The 18,462-nt window shown below is 46.9% G+C and overlaps 1 protein-coding gene across 1 annotated transcript in view; it reads left to right on the top strand.

The window, feature by feature from the left end:
• Window positions 1-18,462, top strand: part of SMO (smoothened, frizzled class receptor) — a 143,261-nt gene that overhangs the window by 33,958 nt on the left and 90,841 nt on the right. The window contains exons 2-3 of the mRNA XM_085653641.1: window positions 5,028-5,233; window positions 7,618-7,827. Coding sequence (XP_085509767.1) covers window positions 5,028-5,233; window positions 7,618-7,827 — 416 coding nt within the window. The remainder of the gene's footprint in view (window positions 1-5,027; window positions 5,234-7,617; window positions 7,828-18,462) is intronic.

Raw genomic sequence — 18,462 nt, 5'->3', positions numbered from 1 at the left:
ATGAGAGCCAGATTTGCTGCGAGTCGGTTGGTCCCTTGTACCAGAGTTGCTCAACAGTATGCTTTTGGCAGTGTGGTTGTCTAGTCTATTAATGTCATAACTGCACTTTCACAATTGCTTCATTAACCTTCTTGCTTCTCAAAATTGCTTGAAAATGCACTGTTTACCCACTCGCTCGCCACGGTGCACTCCGACACAAAGTTTGCGCCCCACCACTTTCAAATGTCACCAGCCGCCCCTGCTGACACAACACTCTAATCCACTCTGTGCCACTCACAGCACTCTGCTCCACTCTGTGATGCTCTATGCAACTCCATCTACACCACTCCATTTCACTTTACGTCACTCTGTTCTGTAGCACACTACTCCACTTCTCTAGTCCTTTCCATGCCACTTCATGACACTCTCCCCCACTCAACTCTACAATTCTCTACTCCACTGCACGACACTCTGCCTCACTTTGTCATTCCCCTGTACTAGACTATTCCACTCTACGACAGTCTACTCCACTCTACACAACACCTCTATGCGACTTCACTTTACTCAACTCTACGCAGCTCCACTCTCCTTAATGCCTCTCCACTCTGACGCTCGATGCCACTCCACTCCACTCTATGCCATTCCCCTTACTACACGACTCCATTCTGTGCCTCTCCACTCTACTCTACTCTACGACACTCTATGCAACTCGACACAACTCCACTCTGCTTTATGCCGCTCCACTCCACGATGCTTGATGTCACTCCACTCTTTGACATGACACTCTATGCCACGCCACTCTACGACACTCTATGCCACTTTCCTTCACACCATTAACTTTTAGCCATGCTGAACAACAGCCATGCTGGTGTACAACATTGCTACAACTAGGGGTGGTGGTAAACTCCGCTCAGCTGGTGGAGTTCTGGGAAATTTGCCCACTCTGTGCTCCACTTGGAGCGCAGAGTTCAGCAAAAACTCTGCTACTCCGCTGCATGGCGGAGTTTACCGCCCACCCCTAATTTTGCATGATTCATCCTTGCATTTATCTGGTACCATTCAGGTCCTTCTTAGCTGAGATTGTATATTTTACTTGTGCTTGCCTTACTTAGATCACTGGTGCTGTTGCAAGGCGATAATAATGTGCATCAGATGCATTCAAAGCACGACATGGGGACGTCTTTCCACTCTTCTCATTAGTTGAACTATTGGTTTGAGTGCAGGATCGCATGACAGTGGGCAGGTTTATTGTTTCCCCTAGTAGTTTCCCAAAGAAAATAAGCTATATTGCCAGTGATCAGATCCATTGTGTTACTGCTGTACGGGGTACGGGGAAGATTTAGAGCAGCAGGGGGTGTCCCCAATAGATGCACTCCATAGAGGTGGCAGGCATTCCTTTGATTGGCATGCCTGTTTGTTACCTAGGCTGTGGTGAGCCCTGCTGCTAATTTGGCAAGTTGGACTTCTTTTAGACATTTTTCTACATCACGTGTGGCTACGGCCATAGTGAACCCTGACAGTGCATTTATTAACCAAGAATGTATGACTTAGGTCACGCCTTTACTGTGTTCGTCTGTAGCAGCCCTCCCACCATGAGGCAGCGCTCGTCTTCGCGTGGGATTGGGTGTTTACTGTTTTTAGAAAGAGGCAGAGTGGGGAAGCTACAGCTGCTGAGCCCCATGGTGTCACCCACCTGAAAGTAAGTGGGTTCAACTTCATACATGTGTGGGGGTAGGCCCTTTAGTTTCTCGTCAGTCAACGACCTCAGGGCGCTTTGCAGTCAAGGCACCTGAACTGCAGTGCTCTGTACGTGTACAATATGGGAGGGGAAGGCACAGCTGGCTGAGAGATAGAAACTACGCAAAACAGAGATGTCCGTGGAGGATGGGGGGCCGGAGGGGGGCACTGCGTGTGGTTGGAGAGACATGATGTGATGAGCCGAGTACACGGTGTTCGCAACATGCAGAACAAAGCAGGCCACTGCACTGTGGGCAATCATGCTCAATTACTATTCTGCGCCGCACTACCGTATAAATTAGTATACCGCATATATATTAATGCTTTGCTGCATTTTGTTAGATCAACCCCAGTGGATACACAAATCAGTGCATATATTAAGCTGCGAAAAGTGAAGTATTCTTCTGATGTGCATTATTCAATCCAATGCTGAAACCTTTAGGCCGCGGGTCATGAAAGCATCGCACCTTGAAACATGGTCCACTAGAAGCAGCCCACTCATGTGCCTCCCCTATGGACCCCAAGAAAAGCGTCTGTTTTTCGCTAACTGAAGGCAACAGGCGCTGCTGTTAGCTGCCTTGTTTGAAGTATAAAGTGAACTGGTGTGTCGCAGCTCATGCAAGGTATTCAGTGCAGCTAAGGTGGGCGGAACTCTGCGGAATCTCATGGAGATTTTAATTAATGCGGCGGAAATCCGCGGAGAAAAACTCTGAGTTCTGCCCGCCTCTAGCGAATATACATTGTCAAAGCCAATAGCTCTTGCATAGGCGAGATCAATTGACTTTGTCAATGTTGGTGCCATTGGATTTTGCCTTGGTATCTAGGTAACTTGGGTGTGTCTAACTAGCACCTCATATCTCTGCATGAAGACTCATTGTAAAAGGTGTGTATACCGGGCCTGTTGACTAAACAAACAAGCATTGGCATAGCCAATAGGTCTCGCCTTTGGGACCCTATAAATGTTTAGCTATGCAACAGTTGCATAACTAAATACTTATAAGGTCCCAAAGGCGAGACCTATTGGCTATGCAAAGCGGCCGTGCGGCCGCGAAAGTAAAAGTGATCGCGATCACGATCAAACATCAAAGCGGCCGCAAAAGAGAATGTAGTCAAGGTAATCTAGGCTGGCCTGGTAGCACTTTTTGGAGCCCTCTCAATAAGTCTCGCCAGACCAGCGCATGCGCTGGGTCAGGCGAGACCTAAAAATGGAAACAGTAAAGGAATTTGCCTGGTTTCCTAGATAAGAGTGGATTCTGACAAATCAGTTGTGTTGTTTTTGTCAGAATGCTTAGGAGAGACAGTCTTGAATATGGGAATTCAATATTGACCGCTTGTCCTTGCTCTCTGTGAGTTCAAACTCACACAAGGCCCAATGAATTGCATAGCTTAAATATGGAAAAGGAAATGTATTGTTTAAATAGAATACTTCATTAGCCTCTGGGCCAAAAACCTGATGTCTGTGAATGGTAAAGTGTTGGCCGAAATAATTATTCTGCCAAGGATACTCCGTTTTAGGTGATACCAATACTGATGCCTAAGGACTGGTTTAAGAGGTTGGATACGCTAGTTCTGAGGCTATATTGCAGCAGGCGCTCACCCAGTGTGGCCTGCAAGACACTACAACTTACTCATGGAGAACATCTACCTGGAGCTCTTAAAATGTGAAACGCAGCTATGCAACACAAATAGCGCCATTGATTGTTTGTGTGGCAATGCTGCATTCTGCTCGCCCTTGTAAAGTATGATTGAATGTAAGCTGGCCTGCTCACCTGTGAATACATTTGGTTATTGTGAGACTATCCTGCTGTTGGAGAAGGAAGTATTTGGTAGAGCTTGTTGGAGCTTATTCTTCCAGTGGTTGCTTACTGTAGTTAAAGCCTGCTCGGTATCGGGTGATCTCTACCCCAATCAATCTGTTAGGTCAAGTGATCAATGCTGAGATGCACCGGCCTTGGAGTGTGTCAATTCTTGCTGCTACAGGTAGAAAGGCATGCCTGAGAATTTTAATCCCAACAACTTGACAATTAGTAATGTCTTAAATGTCTGATTTAAGATGGTGCAAGGAGAAGATAACTGTTTCGGTTTCGCATGAAGCTTCCTTGCGCTTCCAGGCAGATCTTTGGGCCCCGCATAGTCCAAAGGACCAAGACATAAAGATCACCTTTCTCCGTCCAGACATGATGAAGTTTGTGGGCCCAAACGTTTAAGAAAAAAATAAATCTACAAGCCCCAATGTGCGAAGAACGATGGGTTAAATCCAGAAATGGATGAAGGTCTTGCTAATGAAGTGGGGCCAGTTGCATCTCTGTGAAAAATACGCCTGTGCCTGTTGAAAGGCAAGCCATTGTTAGGTGTGGCCTTTGCAGCATCTCTTCTGGGTGGTCTCGCTTGGCCAGAGCCCTAGGTGGCCCTTCAGAAGAAACTTCATCCAGCTCGTGCCATAAATCCCCTGGACCCCCACAGGTTTTTTACTTCCATGGCGTGTTCACGAGGAGATACAATGGGCGTAGGGTCCATAAATCCCAGGCGACAACAGGTGTGTCCGAGGGACCCCCGGGGGCACAGGCTTGTGGAACGCCCTGGCGAGGTGCGGGGCTGCTCCTGTCACGCCATGACAGCTCGGCCTGCAGGGAATTTGGCACAAAATTAAAAGGTCGGTAGCACTATTCATCATTGGCCAGAATATATATCTCATCAGTCATATGTTAAGAGTCTGAGCCGTGAACGTAGACTTGACAGCATTTAGGAACGTTGCCTGGGAGGTTTGCATATTCTAAATCTCAGTGCGGCAAGTGCCGGGACCCTTGCATTTTTGTGAAACAGGAGAGATGAAGGCAATATTTTCTAAATAAGCGGGGAGTTTTAATGGTGTTTCCACCAAACTCTTTTAGAATTGGGGGGACTGTGTACTAGGGCAGGCGAAAAAGTGTGCGAGAGCTTGTTTGGGAGAAGAGGGTGGGATGATGTGGGGTGAATGATAGGAGAATTAGCATGAGGTAGAGAAAAAAAAGTCTAAGCGGAGATATACATGACGAATGAGGGATAGGAATTTTAAAAAAAAGATAGATTCCTCATCAATAGATTTGCAAATAGAATGCCTTGGAACAAAGCTATCAAGTTTTGAGGTAATTTAAATGGGTGCTTTTAGTCGCCCGTGGGACCAGGCATTCTTGCCCTTGCTGGGGCGGGCTTAGTCTGCCCGATGCACGCACATCTGAGGTGCATGTGAGGAACTGGAACGTAGCTACACGCGGTTCTAACAAAGTGCTCTGATGGCCGACATGTAATGACATTTTTCCCTCTCTTTACAGGTCTCCGGAACGCCCCCCGTTGCTGGGATGTCATCCAGCCCCTCCTGTGTGCTGTTTATATGCCGAAGTGTGAGGGCGGCAAGGTGGAGCTGCCCAGCCAGGGCTTGTGCCAGGCCACGCGCGGGCCCTGCGCCATTGTGGAGCGCGAGCGAGGCTGGCCCGACTTCCTGAAGTGCAGCACTCCGCGCTTCCCGGAAGGGTGCACGGTAAGGACTCCAGGGACGGGGAGGCTCTGCTCCTTGTGGACGATGTACACAGCTCCTTTCATCTGCTCCAAGTATAAGATAACGATCAACGCATCTGTCCACATCCCTTTGTGCTGATAGAAGGTAGCGTCGATGCCATGTTGCCTCTTAGGAACTGGTACAGGCGCCTTTTATCTATACATATTTTTTAGAATTTTGTATAGCGCTGCGTGTCTCCTTTTTTTTTTTTATACAAACTCGTGATTTTTGCGGGTCATTATAGAACAATTGTATTTTAGAGGGCAAATACATTGTGCCTGAAGAAGGATTTCAGTCAAGCTCACACACAGGTATAGCAAGCAGTCCCATGAAGGAAGAAAGTGGGAACCCATCCAGAGCAGATCATCAAACGATCATAATATTTGAATAAAACTAATAAGGCTCTACAAAGAAGAACGAATTAAAATGTAGTCCTTCTACACTAACATTCCCCAAGCAGAAGGTACCGGTGTCTTTACTGACGGTCCCAATCCCCCTGCCCTAGGCCTAGAATCTCAAACTGTTTTCATGTTTAAGTGCCTTTTTTTTATTCACAACGACGGCTCAGCGATGTTTTGCCTATTGAACAATAGGTCGTCCTTCCCCAAAATAGCAGTTTTATCCTTGTATACTTGCTATTATTTAGGAGAAGCTGGAGCCTTTGAAGCCTCAGTGAAAGCTAGAAGACTACAGAAATGCTGAAACGCGATCTCTGACAGAAGTACCATCTGGAGCTGCTTACCAGGAAATGGTTCTGGTTATTTGTCTGGCGATTTACCTGCCCAGGTCAAGGGTGTTTGATTCAAGACAGTGACATCTGCACATGCCAGGATTGGACAGTTGCATTTACTCCGATTGGAGAGGTGTGGCTATTGCATCCCAAAGTTTTGATGTGATAGTCAAGATAGAACAAACAGAAGACTAGGGAAGAGTCGCTACACTGGAGCCCCACGTGATTGGCAGGGGATAGGTTGGAGTGTATTATCAATCTTTGTACCCGGTGTTTCTCAGAGGGTTAGTAAATGTAAATTTGATACTTGTATAGCGCACTACTCACCCGCAAGGGTCTCAAGGCGCTTGTACGAATACCGCTGTGGAACCCATCCTGGCTTTCCCTGTGAGGCGTCCACTCCTGGGCACCCCCAAGGTGGAGGCCAGGCATCCTTTAGCGTTGTGGGGGCCGTTGTGGAGATTAAGCAAGCTATTGCCCAGAGTTGCAGAGTGGGACTCCATGATTGGAATAGGCACTGAGGCGAAAATTATCAGGTCCGTGGAATTTTTGAGCCCAAGACCCGCCGAGGCGGGGAATTGAACCCTGGTCCCGGGATAGACCTTTGCATCAGGGTCTGCCGCTTTAATCATTGAGCCACACTTCTCTGTTTGTCAAGCAGAATAATAGGATATGGGCTAACGGCTAGAAGCAGTCGATCTCGAAGCTCGGGAACCGGGTTCGAGTCTCGGTAGCCACCCTCAACATCATGTGATTCTTGGCAAATCACTTAATCTCCTGTAACTAAGAAAATTAATGTGTCTGTCTGTAACACAACTGGTGCTCAGGTAAAGCGCTCTGATTCCTTCTAGTCGAGTTCGTGCTATATAACCCCCCACCCCCCAAACAAAAAAAATCTACTAGCTCACATGATGTAAGACTTCAATTCCGAAAGTGGGGTTTATACACAGTATGAACCGATGTTGCTTCTAGTAGCAGCCTACCCCCAAAACTGTATCACATATCTTCTGTCTGATGCAGGTTTAGATAGGTTGGGCACCATGACGGTGTGCTTGAAGCTGGCCACCACCTTAATCTTTTCAAAATTAACTTCTCTTTGTTGTAAGGGTGATGCCCAGCGACTTTTATGACTTTAAGTGACTGGGGACCCCGTCTCTTCAATGGAAATATTGCACATTGGACTGTTACTTTTCTGTTGATTTGCATTAGGGAAGTGTGGAGTAGAAATAGATGACATACTGTAACTTAAGTATTTGCTCAACTGGTAGTAGACCCTGAGTAGGCAATACTAAAAAGTAAAGGAATCAACACAATATTGTAGAATAAATGTGGAACCTTACATTGACTCCACTAAGAGTATAGCATCGAGGTAAATTGATGTGGAGGCAAGAATTGTAACTCTGATTCCCTACCTATGCATACCTCGATGACAAGTTGGTAGTCAGTGTATGTGTAGTTCATTTACGTGACCGTGATATGGTGAGATACAATCTGGGAGCCATAGCAATGAGTATAAGGTAAACTAACCAAGGAAAGGTAGGCACATGACTGCGATGGTGGGTGTTCAGCCTTTTGCTGTTCTCTGGGTGTCCTAGTATAAGAATTGTCCCATAACTGTTAACCTTTTTTCCTTCAGAATGAAGTACAAAATATCAAGTTTAACAGCTCCGGCCAGTGCGAGGCGCCTCTGGTGCGGACGGATAACCCCAAGAGCTGGTACGAAGACGTCGAGGGCTGCGGAATCCAGTGCCAGAACCCGCTCTTCACCGAGCGCGAGCACCGCGAGATGCATGGCTACATCGCTGCCTTCAGCTCCGTCACAGTGTTCTGTACCTTCTTTACGCTGGTGAGTCCTCCCTCGGATCGGGAGTGTGGCTGTGGTCCGCAGATGAGTTTCCTAATGTTCCCAAGAGCTAGTACTCGTGTTCTCGGGGTCACTTTAAAATGCCTCTCTCGTTTTGAGTGATGTTTTTGTTTTTCTCATAATAAACATACGATTCAGTCAGTCAATAGCTTTATTTCGATATAAAATCATAAAAGCATCACAATACAAACAGTTTTAGAATAAAAATATGATTTGTCACGTCATAATATAAAAAATATAACAATAAAATTTGTCCCCAGAAGTTAAAACTAGAGCTATTTAGTACTTAAGAAAACCGTATTAATTCATACAATTTAAAATAATAAAATGTTAAGATGATTAATATTCATTATCAAGGGCGAGGCATGACATTACAAATTTCAATGGTCCTTTATTCGTGCTCTATGGTAATCCTTGTTGATTTTGGGACACCCTTCGCATAGCCATGAGCCTGATTAGCCATGCTCGGCCCAAGAACTTCGCGACTCCGCAAACATACAGGGTTCTTGAGTCAGTTCTTAATATACGTAGGGCGACTTGATGGTCTAGAGTCCCTAATTGTTTACAGATTGGCACAAGCCAGCAAGACCTAGCACTAGCATAAGCGGGGCAGGCAAACATAAAGTGTGCAATACTCTCTTTAGCGGTCCCGCAGGATGGGCATTCCATGACAATCTGATCAGAGGGGCACCACTTTACGGTAAATTCTTGGATTGGAAGCGAGCCGAATCTAAATTGGGTGTATAGTGCCCTATCCCTTGGAGTCAGGATTACATCCAGGTAGGGTTCAAGGCCTCTAGATGGCTTAAGTTGAAAAAACTCTTCCGTGAGCCTACCTAGGTTTGGATTGCTAAGATCTCTGAAATCTATCCAGTCCCAATAGATGCGTTTGAGCTCAGCTTTACTTGGTGGTAATTGGGTATCCCATGACTCCTTGAGACCCAGAGTCATCATCAACGCCTTAACATTAGAGATCCATTTTATCTTTTTACCAGTGTCCAGCCCCATTATTTCGGTAAAAGCTTCAGCATATTTGGTGAGTTCAGGAGTCCGCCTTAGGCGCGCCCAATACAACAGGGGGCGCAGTTTGGCCAGATCTTTAATGTGGCTCCAAACCAGATCGTATATCAGAGGGGTTAAGGGTGTGCCCTGCGGTAACATAATCAGGTCCCTAAAAAACTTGTTTTCTGATCTGCTGAGCTCATTGAGGTTATCAAAACCCCACAGCTCGGCACCATAAAGGGCCGAGCTAACTGCTTTAGCTCCATAGACAATGAGTGCCGGGGCAATAGGTCTACTAAATGATAAACAATGTTCTTTGCTCAGTGCCCCGGCCACTCGTTTGTGATTCAGGAGCATTTTGTCAAGATGGAACTTTCACTGTGCTTTTTCTGAGAGGCGTATGCCAAGATAATCAAAGTTAGCGACTCTCTCAAGATGGATACTATCTAGAGTGATGATGTTCTTGAATGATTTATGGGGGTTAAAAGTCATACATTTTGTTTTAGATGTGTTTATGATTAGTCCCTGGGTGTTTAAAAAAAGTAGAAACCTATTCAAAAGCTTTTGGAGACCTGCCAGAGTTTTTGAGATCAGCAGTGTGTCATCAGCAAACAGGAGAGTTGGTACCTTATTACCTGCCAGGGCCGGGGCGTCAGCTGGTACTTCTTGCAAGAATTTGACCACTCCGTTCACGTATAACGAGAACAGGGTGGGTGCCATCACACAGCCCTGGCGTACTCCCCTGTTTACTGGAATCTTATCAGTAAGTTGTCCCTGGGACCCCCATTGTATCTGAGCATAGTTGTCCTCATGCAGCCTTACTAAGAGGTTTAGGATCATTGGAGGAATGCCCAGTTCTTGCAGAGTTTGCCATAACCTGTCCCTAGGGACCAGGTCAAAGGCAGTCTTTAAATCAATAAAGGCGAGGTAAAGACTGCCTTTGCCAATTGTCACCACCTTCCAATAAATCAGAGAAAGTCTGAAGACCTGGTCAACCGTTCCTATATTGAAGTGAAAACCCGCCTGATACTGGGAAAGAATGTCCTGCTCCTCAGTCCACGACTGGATTCTCTGTAATTTGACCCTGCCAACTATCTTCTGCATTGCAACTATGAGGCTAATTGGCCTGTAGTTGGAAGGGTCCTCCCTGTCCCCCTTTTTGTAAATTGGGACTACCTCCTCTCCCTTCCATGAATCAGGGATTGGGCAGCCTCTTGAAATGGAATTAATAAGAAGGAGGACATACTCGGCCCAATTGTCCCGATCAGCTAGGAACAGGTGACCTGGGAGGCCATCAGGTCCCGGGGCTTTGGCGGGCACTATATTCCTTATAGCAGACTCGACTTCTTTTAAAATAAATAAATCGTCGCTGTCCTTCCCAGGACTTGATGGAGGGAAACCATATTGTCCTTCCAGAATTATGGTATTAGACCCAGAGTATAGGTCACGAAAGTGGTCATACCAGTCCTGGGGTAAGATATGGTTGGGGATTTGGTCTACCTCTCCCTTGGTTGCCTGTCTAACAAGTGACCAGAAAAGGTTAGTGTCCCTTACTAGGCTGGCGTTTTTAAGATCACGCCATCGAGTTTCGTCCCAGTCCAGCTTCGCTTGATGCTGAGTCTATTCAGTCTTGCAGCTTTGATAGCTAGACTATTCTTGGCTTTAATCGCTGTTATCAGGGCCTTCCTCATAAGTCTACACTCTTTAGTATACCACTTTTGGTATCTTCTGGGTTGTAAGGCAAGTTTAGGGAGCCCTTTCAGAGTTTGGAAGTAGATAGAAATTTGCTCCATAGTTCGTAAGTGTATGCTAAGGGCGCAGTTCGGTCCCACTGCAATTCCTTCCTTTAACTCAATTGTGTTTTTGTGAAGGAGTTGTCTAATGGCCTCCAGTTTTGCTTCTTCCAGGGCAACCTTTTGCCATTTCAAAGTTCTTCTCGAGTTTGAGGGTATCACATCTTTGGTCATGAAGTGCATGTGATTGAATGGTTTAGAGGAAGCGAGCGTCCGTGGAGACCTCAATGACATGCAAAGAGGGTTATGGTCGCTCTCGGTTGTATTGCCCACCTCCATATCTAAAACATGCCCCCAGAGTCTGACGTCTACTAAGATGTAATCAATGCGGGATGGACAGGTTAATCTATTGTAGGTGTAGGCTCCCTGGGGATCTGAGTTGGTCCTGCCATTCACGGCCCTTAGGCCATATTCTAAGGTAAGCGCGTTTAATTGAATGGCCACCTGCATCCATTGTTTTACCGGGGGTATAGTTAGTAGGGGAACACCCCAGTTGTTGTCCTCCTCCTCAATCCCTAAAAAATCTTCTGTACTAAGAGGCTCGAAAGTACTATTAAAATTGCCAGCAACTAATATTCTAGAGTGAGGTGAACAGTTTGATAGGCCTTGTTGGAGTAGAGTCAAAATGGGAGAAGTTTTACCCCCAATTGTCCCCCTTATGTAAACACTGAACAGGTCCATCGTTGTCCCCCCCCCCCCCCCCCCCCTTCCTGGTCCCTTTATAGTGATATTCATAATGTCTGGGCTCAAAGTTTGGCAGCTGGTAATTCTGCAATTGAGGGCAATGTTAACCCATATGATCAACCCTCCCGAAGGACGATCCCTCCCTTTAGTGGTGGCTGGCATGTGGTAGCAGCTATATCCCGATTTGTATAGCGGGACCATACTCCATGTTTCTTGGAAAATACAAATGTCGTGGCCCTCTATCAGATCGTTCCAGTGGAGTAATAATAGCTTGCTGCCAAGGCCGGCAACATTCCACGAGATAACTTTTAGCTGACGATGCAGGGACAAGTCTTGGGTTGGGGCTATGGTTAGTGCCTGTTGAATACTTGGGTCATTTGGGGGAATTTGATCGGTGGATGTTAGTAAGGCCTGCAATGATTGTTCTGCCTGACTCGTGTTTGATGGTCAGTCGTTGGCATCTAAAGATGACGAGCCTCTTGCCACCCTTGTCTGGTATTTGTCACTTGATGTTTCTAATGAGAAAACTACTGGAGAACGCCTAAGCTGTATTGATGATGAATCAGGTGAGCAAGTGCGGAATTCAAGTGAAATAAGATTTTCTGCCAAATTGGTGTTGGTCAGGGTAAGCTCGATGTGGTACTGTAGATGTGTAGGTACTTCACATCTTCTAGCCCCAGCGATGTCCTCCCGAATAAGAGAGCGGCATCCCCTGACATGACGAATCCAATGTATGGCTTTATTGATTAATGACTCCTCACTTTCATAGCCAGCCGCAGTATCTAATTTGGGGACATTAACCATATATACTTTTTTCCCTTCTAAATGAGAAAATTGCGTAGAATTATTTCCCTTTAGTGTATGAGTGGCCGCTGAGTGTGTCAGTACTGAATCAGTTCTCGATGTAGTACGGCGTGCATGAGTTTGTACTGGGACTGGGTTCTGTGGGCAAGAGATTATTTTCTTATGTTGTCCACTGTTAGGGGGAGGAAAAGCTACATCATTCTTTGTAGTGAGTGGTGCAGGTGGTCGACCACCTCTTTGTTTTCTTTCGGCCGGGGCAGAGTAAGCGGGTCCCTGGGGTAATGGGCGCTCATCTACCGCGGAGCATAGGGGCTGCTTGAGGAAGGTGTTACTGGGGCTCAGAATTTTAACCACATCCACTAGTTCTTCGATCTTAACTCTCAGTTTACTTTTTTCTGTTTTCTTTTTCATGTTAGTGATTGGTTTATTGTGTGTGTCTAACTGGGATGTTTACATGACTTTTTGTTGTTTCCTTTGCATTTCGTTGTTTGTTTTACCTTCCCTCAGTGTCCCCATGTAAGACCAGCTCACTTTATGAGGTTGCTTCTGCCTACGACCGGATCTGAATGTGAGGTTCCGACACTGAGGGCAATTTACAGTGTGACGTCACTGCCGCAAGGGCAGGTGGCTGTGTAACACTGCTGTAGCAATACCCGCCGAGGGGTGGAATCTCACTGCAATATGAGCAGCTTCCAGCATGGTACTGCTGTAGAAAGGGCAGAGTGTCGGTGCTCCAAAGGATAGGCCTTAATATCACTGCATTAAGAGCAGCTCCCGCTGCATTGATGTCAAATGGCAAGGCCGTGCACTGCAGTTAGTGTCAGTGTGAGATCACTGCAATATGTCCAGATTCCAGTTTGACTAGTTTCTGCTGTTAGCCCATTTCCCAGTATGATGGGTGCGACAGTGCAGCAGATTACAGTGAGATTCCCTTCATGTAGGGCAGCTTCCAGTGCACAGTTGTGGGGGTAGTTTTGCAGCATGAATCTTTCTGGATTCACTATGCTGTGCATTATTCCGCCATCTAGTGGTTGGGTCCGGAATTGTAGTATTTCTTCTCTTTTTTTTTTTTTTTTTTTTTTTCGTGGCCCAGGTGGGAGTCGACATACCACCATTTGGTGTCCTTCCTGACGTCGACACGCTTCCTCCGGTAGCTCCCACCTTTGGTCGCCATCATCAGATTCTTTTCTGCCGTTGGGTCTGGATCAACAGTGAAGGAGCTCCAAGAACTTTGGAGAGAAGAATCAACAAAAATAGAAGAAAACTTTAGAATAGATCACCGGGGAAGACACCGGAGATCAAGTAAGGAAGAAGGTCGACGACAGAAGAGAGAACATCGAAGAATTCGATGTTTTCAAAGGAGAATGCGCATACAGGGGGCTCCCTGGGCGCGGTGATGGACAAAACTCCGTTTAAATTCTGCGCGAACTGCCACCACAAGTACGCGCAAAAGGACCAACACCCGGTTTGCAATCTCTGCCTGCCGCTCGACCATCGAAATGAGGACTACAACGTCTGTGCAGCGTTCACCCCGAAGACCCTCAGAGTAAGGGAGAGGCAGAGAAGAGCAAACTATAACATGCAGGGGCAGGGGACACCCCCATCGCTCCAAGATTTGGGACTCTGTGGAGAGAAAGATAACATAGCAGAGGGACCAGAGGACGTCTTGGTCGTCGAGGTCGAAAAGAAAACGTCGAAGGAGGTAAGAGAGTCATCGAACCCTAAACACTCCACTGATACTCGCAAAAGCGAGCCAAAGTCCTCGAAAGGAGCAGGGCCATCAAAGCACTCGACGTTGACTACTGCATCCAGGGACAAGCAGACCGTCGGATCCTCTGAGAAGGACCCCCCAGACGGCGAAATCCCAAGACAAGGGAAAGGCGCCGAAGAGCAGCCACGAAAGAGAGGCCTCGACGTCGAAAGTCGAAGGCCCGAAAACGGTTTCGACTTCGGCGTCGACAACCGCGGAAAGGAAAGTCGAAACCCTCGAAGCCATCACGTGGCCGAAATGGAAACGAAAAGGCTCGAGGCCGAAATGGCGAACATCTTGCAACGCAAGAAAGACTTTGACGAAAAGATGAAATTCTACAGCAAACCGTCGAAAGCCACGGCCGAAACAGAAGGGTGCGTCGAGGATTTCCAACCGCCGACCACACCTGAACCTGGAGAGGAACAGGAAGAAGACCTGTACTATGGGGGCGCCGAAGGGGAGGAGGACGAGCAAACTTACCAAGACTCTACGTCCTCGGAGGCTCAGGACTTGCCACCGAATCCCCGGAAGAGAGTGTAGAATCATATCCGTCGAGGCCTTCGCCGCCGGATGACATAGGGATCTACAATCAAGTCATCAAAAGAGCTGCAGACACAAATGGAGTGCAGCTAGAAGAAGAAAAACCCCAGTCTTTCTTCCTCTTAGAGACCTTGTTGCCATCCCAGACTAGAAGCCAGTTCCTGCCCATGCTCCCAAGTGTTCTGGACCAGGGGAAGGAGGCATTCAAGGAGCCTGCCATGTGTAGAGCAGTGACTCCACGAGCAGAGAAGAAATATAAACATTCATTGAAAGACCCCATGTACATTAGAGCCGACTCGATCATCACATTCACGGCTAGGGAAAGAGCAAATATACCCACAAACTCAGGCCCACCACCTGACAAAGAGAACGAGAGGATGGACCTGATAGGTAGGAAGATGGAAAGGAGTGCAGCTATACAATGGCGCATCGTCAATTCCAATGCACTCATCAACAGACACGCATACCAGCACTGGGAAGGAGTGGGAGAACTCCTCAAGCACGTACCAGAGCAATACCAGAGGAGGGCAAGCCACCTGGTAGAAGAGGGGAAAAACATGGCAAATACATGTTTGAAGTCGGCCCTAGACAGAGCAGAGACATCTAGCAGGCAGATGATGCTGGGGATCACAGAAAGGAGGCATGCCTGGCTAAGGATTTCAGGTTTCAAAAATGAAGTCCAAAACCACATCCTCAACACACCCTTCAATGGGGAACAACTGTTCGGAGCACTAGTTGATGACAAATTGAACCAGCTGAAAAAAGATAATGAAACAGCAAGGTCCATGGGGGCACTGCAGTTCCGAGGTATGAGAAGAGGAACACCTTCAAGGACGCCAACAGGCAGAGGAAATCATCAACCTGTGGCACCACACCAAACCTCCCAACAAGGTTATCAAGGAGGTAACCAGGGACAGCAACAGGGACAGCAACAGGGACAGCAACAGGGACAGCAACAGCAGAACTGGCAGTACCAGCCCCGAGGACAATCCTTTCGAGGGCGCGGCTGAGGAAGGGGTAACTGCCAGAGGGGAAGTCAGCCTCCCGCAGCAAAGTGACTCACCAGCAAAACCAACGAGCACCTGGCCAAGACCTCAGGGGGTGCAGAAAGAGTCAAGGCAAGGACCAACAAAAAATCAAAACCTTCAACAGTTCCTCCAACACACAACACCAGTAGGAGGCAGATTAAGACACTTCCTCCAGGAGTGGAGGGAAATAACATCAGACAAATGGATATTAAACCTCATACAATACGGGTACTGTATAGACCTGGAAAAGCCACCGCCAAACAGAAGGCCAAGGGTCAGAGTGCGCTCAACAAAAGAGCGGACACACTTGATGCAGGAAGCAAAAGAACTGCTAAAGAAAAGAGCCATAGAAATGGTACCACAAAAACAACGGAACAAGGGGGTATACTCCACCTACTTTCTCATACCAAAGGTAGACGGATCATTACGTCCAATTCTAGACCTCAGATTCTTAAACGGGTTCATAAAGACTCAAAGGTTCAAGATGACCTCACTCCAAGAGGTCATACCTCAACTACAAAAGGGAGATTACATGGCAACTATCGACTTAAAGGATGCCTACTTGCACATCTCCATCAACAGCAAACACAAACACCTCCTCAGGTTTATGATCAACAAAACTCACTACCAGTTCACAGTACTGGCTTTCGGACTAAAATCAGCACCAAGGGTCTTCACAAAATGTCTGGCAGTAGTAGCAGCACACTTGAGGAGGAAGGGGATACATGTATACCCGTACCTCGACGACTGGCTGGTAAAAGCAAGCTCATACCACAAGTGCAAAAGACACATAGAGATAGTGATACGAACGCTTGCCCAACTGGGGTTTTCAAGCCATTGGGAGAAAACGTCAATCGAACCAGAACAAGTGAAGATATTCTTTGGAGCAGAGATCAACACCATACAGAACACGGTGATTCCATGTGCAAAGTGGACTCTTGCAATATGCAAAGAGACGTGTCTTTACCGCAAGGGGCAAGCTCTGACAGTGAGCAAACTGATGGGAATGATGGCATCATGCATACATTTGGTACCAAATATTCGCCTACACATGAGACCATTCCAAGAATGGATCCAGCAGCAATGGTCACAAGCGACAGGGAGTTGGGAGGATCTAGTGGTTGTCATGCAGGCAGTACAGCAAGAAATAGCGTGGTGGAACAAGAAGAACTTAGCACAGTGGAGATCATTCACACAACCAACTCCAACAGTAACCATTACAACAGACGCCTCCCAGAAGGGGTGGGGAGCGCACACAAACAACCTCAAAGTAAGGGGGTTGTGGGGACATCAGGATGCAATTAAGCACATAAACTACCTAGAACTCAAGACAGTGTTTCTAGCCTTAAAAGCCTTTCAGAAACTGCTGTACGGACACAGAGTACTAATACAAACAGACAATACAACTACCATGTTCTACATCAACAAGCAAGGAGGGACACAATCTGCGACACTTTCCCTGCTAGCGCAGGAAATATGGAAATGGGCAATCACCAGGAAAATAGACCTTTTAGCAATACATCTACCAGGGAAGGACAATGTAGAAGCAGACTGGCTCAGCAGACAGACGCCAGCATCCCACAAATGGGAGATCAACCAACAATAAATCCAGAAGGTATTCCACAAATGGGGAACTCCGCAAATAGACCTATTTGTGACACACCAAAATGCCAAAACTTTGCATCCAGAGTACCGTGCAAACAGTCCCTGGGGAATGCGCTATGGATAAGCTGGTCAGGGACATTTGCCTACGCTTTTCCACCGAAACCACTACTACACAGGGTACTGAACAAGTGCAGGTTTAGCAACATGACGCTCATCCTGATAGCACCCCAGTGGGCCAGACAAACATGGTTCTCACAAATCATGGAGATGTCACAAATGCACGCACACAGGTTCCCCGCCAGGAAGGACCTGCTAACGATGCAAAACGGAAGAATACTACACCCAGAGCCAGAAAGCCTCAGCCTAGCTGCATGGCTCTTGAGGACCTAGAGTTCGCACACCTCAAACTACTGGCAAACACGATGGCGGTATTCAGAGAGGCAAGGAGACCTACCACAAGAACGAGCTACGTACCAAAGTGGAAAAGATTCACCGAATGGTGCAGTAGGGAGAAACTGCAAACAAGAATTACTAAGGACTCAACAGTACTAAGATAATTAACGCATCTACTGCAGATTAAACTAAGCTACACATCCCTAAGGAGCCACTTAGCGGGAATTGTGGCTTACACAAGAGGAGAAACAGGCAAAAGTTTCTTCACCTCACAGGTGGTAAAAAGATTCCTAGAACGAGCAAAAAGGATCGCACCTCCAAGAAGAATGCCAGCACCAGCATGGAACCTCAATGTAGTGCTAACACAACTGATGAAGGCACCATTTGAGCCTGTTCACAAAGCTACACTGCATATGCTCATGCTAAAGACAGCCTTCCTAGTAGCTATCACATCACTGCGAAGTGAATTACAAGCGCCAACACTCCAAGAATCCTACCTGCAAACACACAGTGATAGGATTGTCATGAGAACTGACCCGCCTTTCATGCCAAAGGTGGTGTCTACGTTCCACATCAATCAGACAATTCAAATACCCAGTTTTTTCCAAAAACCTTCGACAAGCACAGAGAGGGCCTTACACACACTGGACGCCAGGAGGGCAGTGATGCACTATATGGAAAGGACAAAAGAGTGCAGGAAAACACAGCAATTCTTTGTATATTTTGCCAGCAGTTTTTTGGGACGACCAGTTACCAAAAATACCATTGCACAATGGATTGCATAAACCATACTGCTATGCCAAAAACGGGCAGCTCAACCATTACAAGGAAGAAAGGAGCAACAATTGCGTTTCTAGCCAACACACCAATTCAAGACATTTGCCAAGCGGCTACATGGTCTTCAGTGCACACGTTCACTAAGCACTACTGTGTGGATATCCAAATGAACAAAGAAGCGCAAGTGGGACTGAAGGTCTTGCAACACATTTTCAGTAACCAGTGCTCATCTTCCACCCAA

Source organism: Triturus cristatus, chromosome 4_1, assembly GCF_964204655.1.
Source record: "Triturus cristatus chromosome 4_1, aTriCri1.1, whole genome shotgun sequence".
Lineage (NCBI taxonomy): Eukaryota > Metazoa > Chordata > Amphibia > Caudata > Salamandridae > Triturus > Triturus cristatus.
This window is presented reverse-complemented; position numbering and strand designations above follow the sequence as displayed.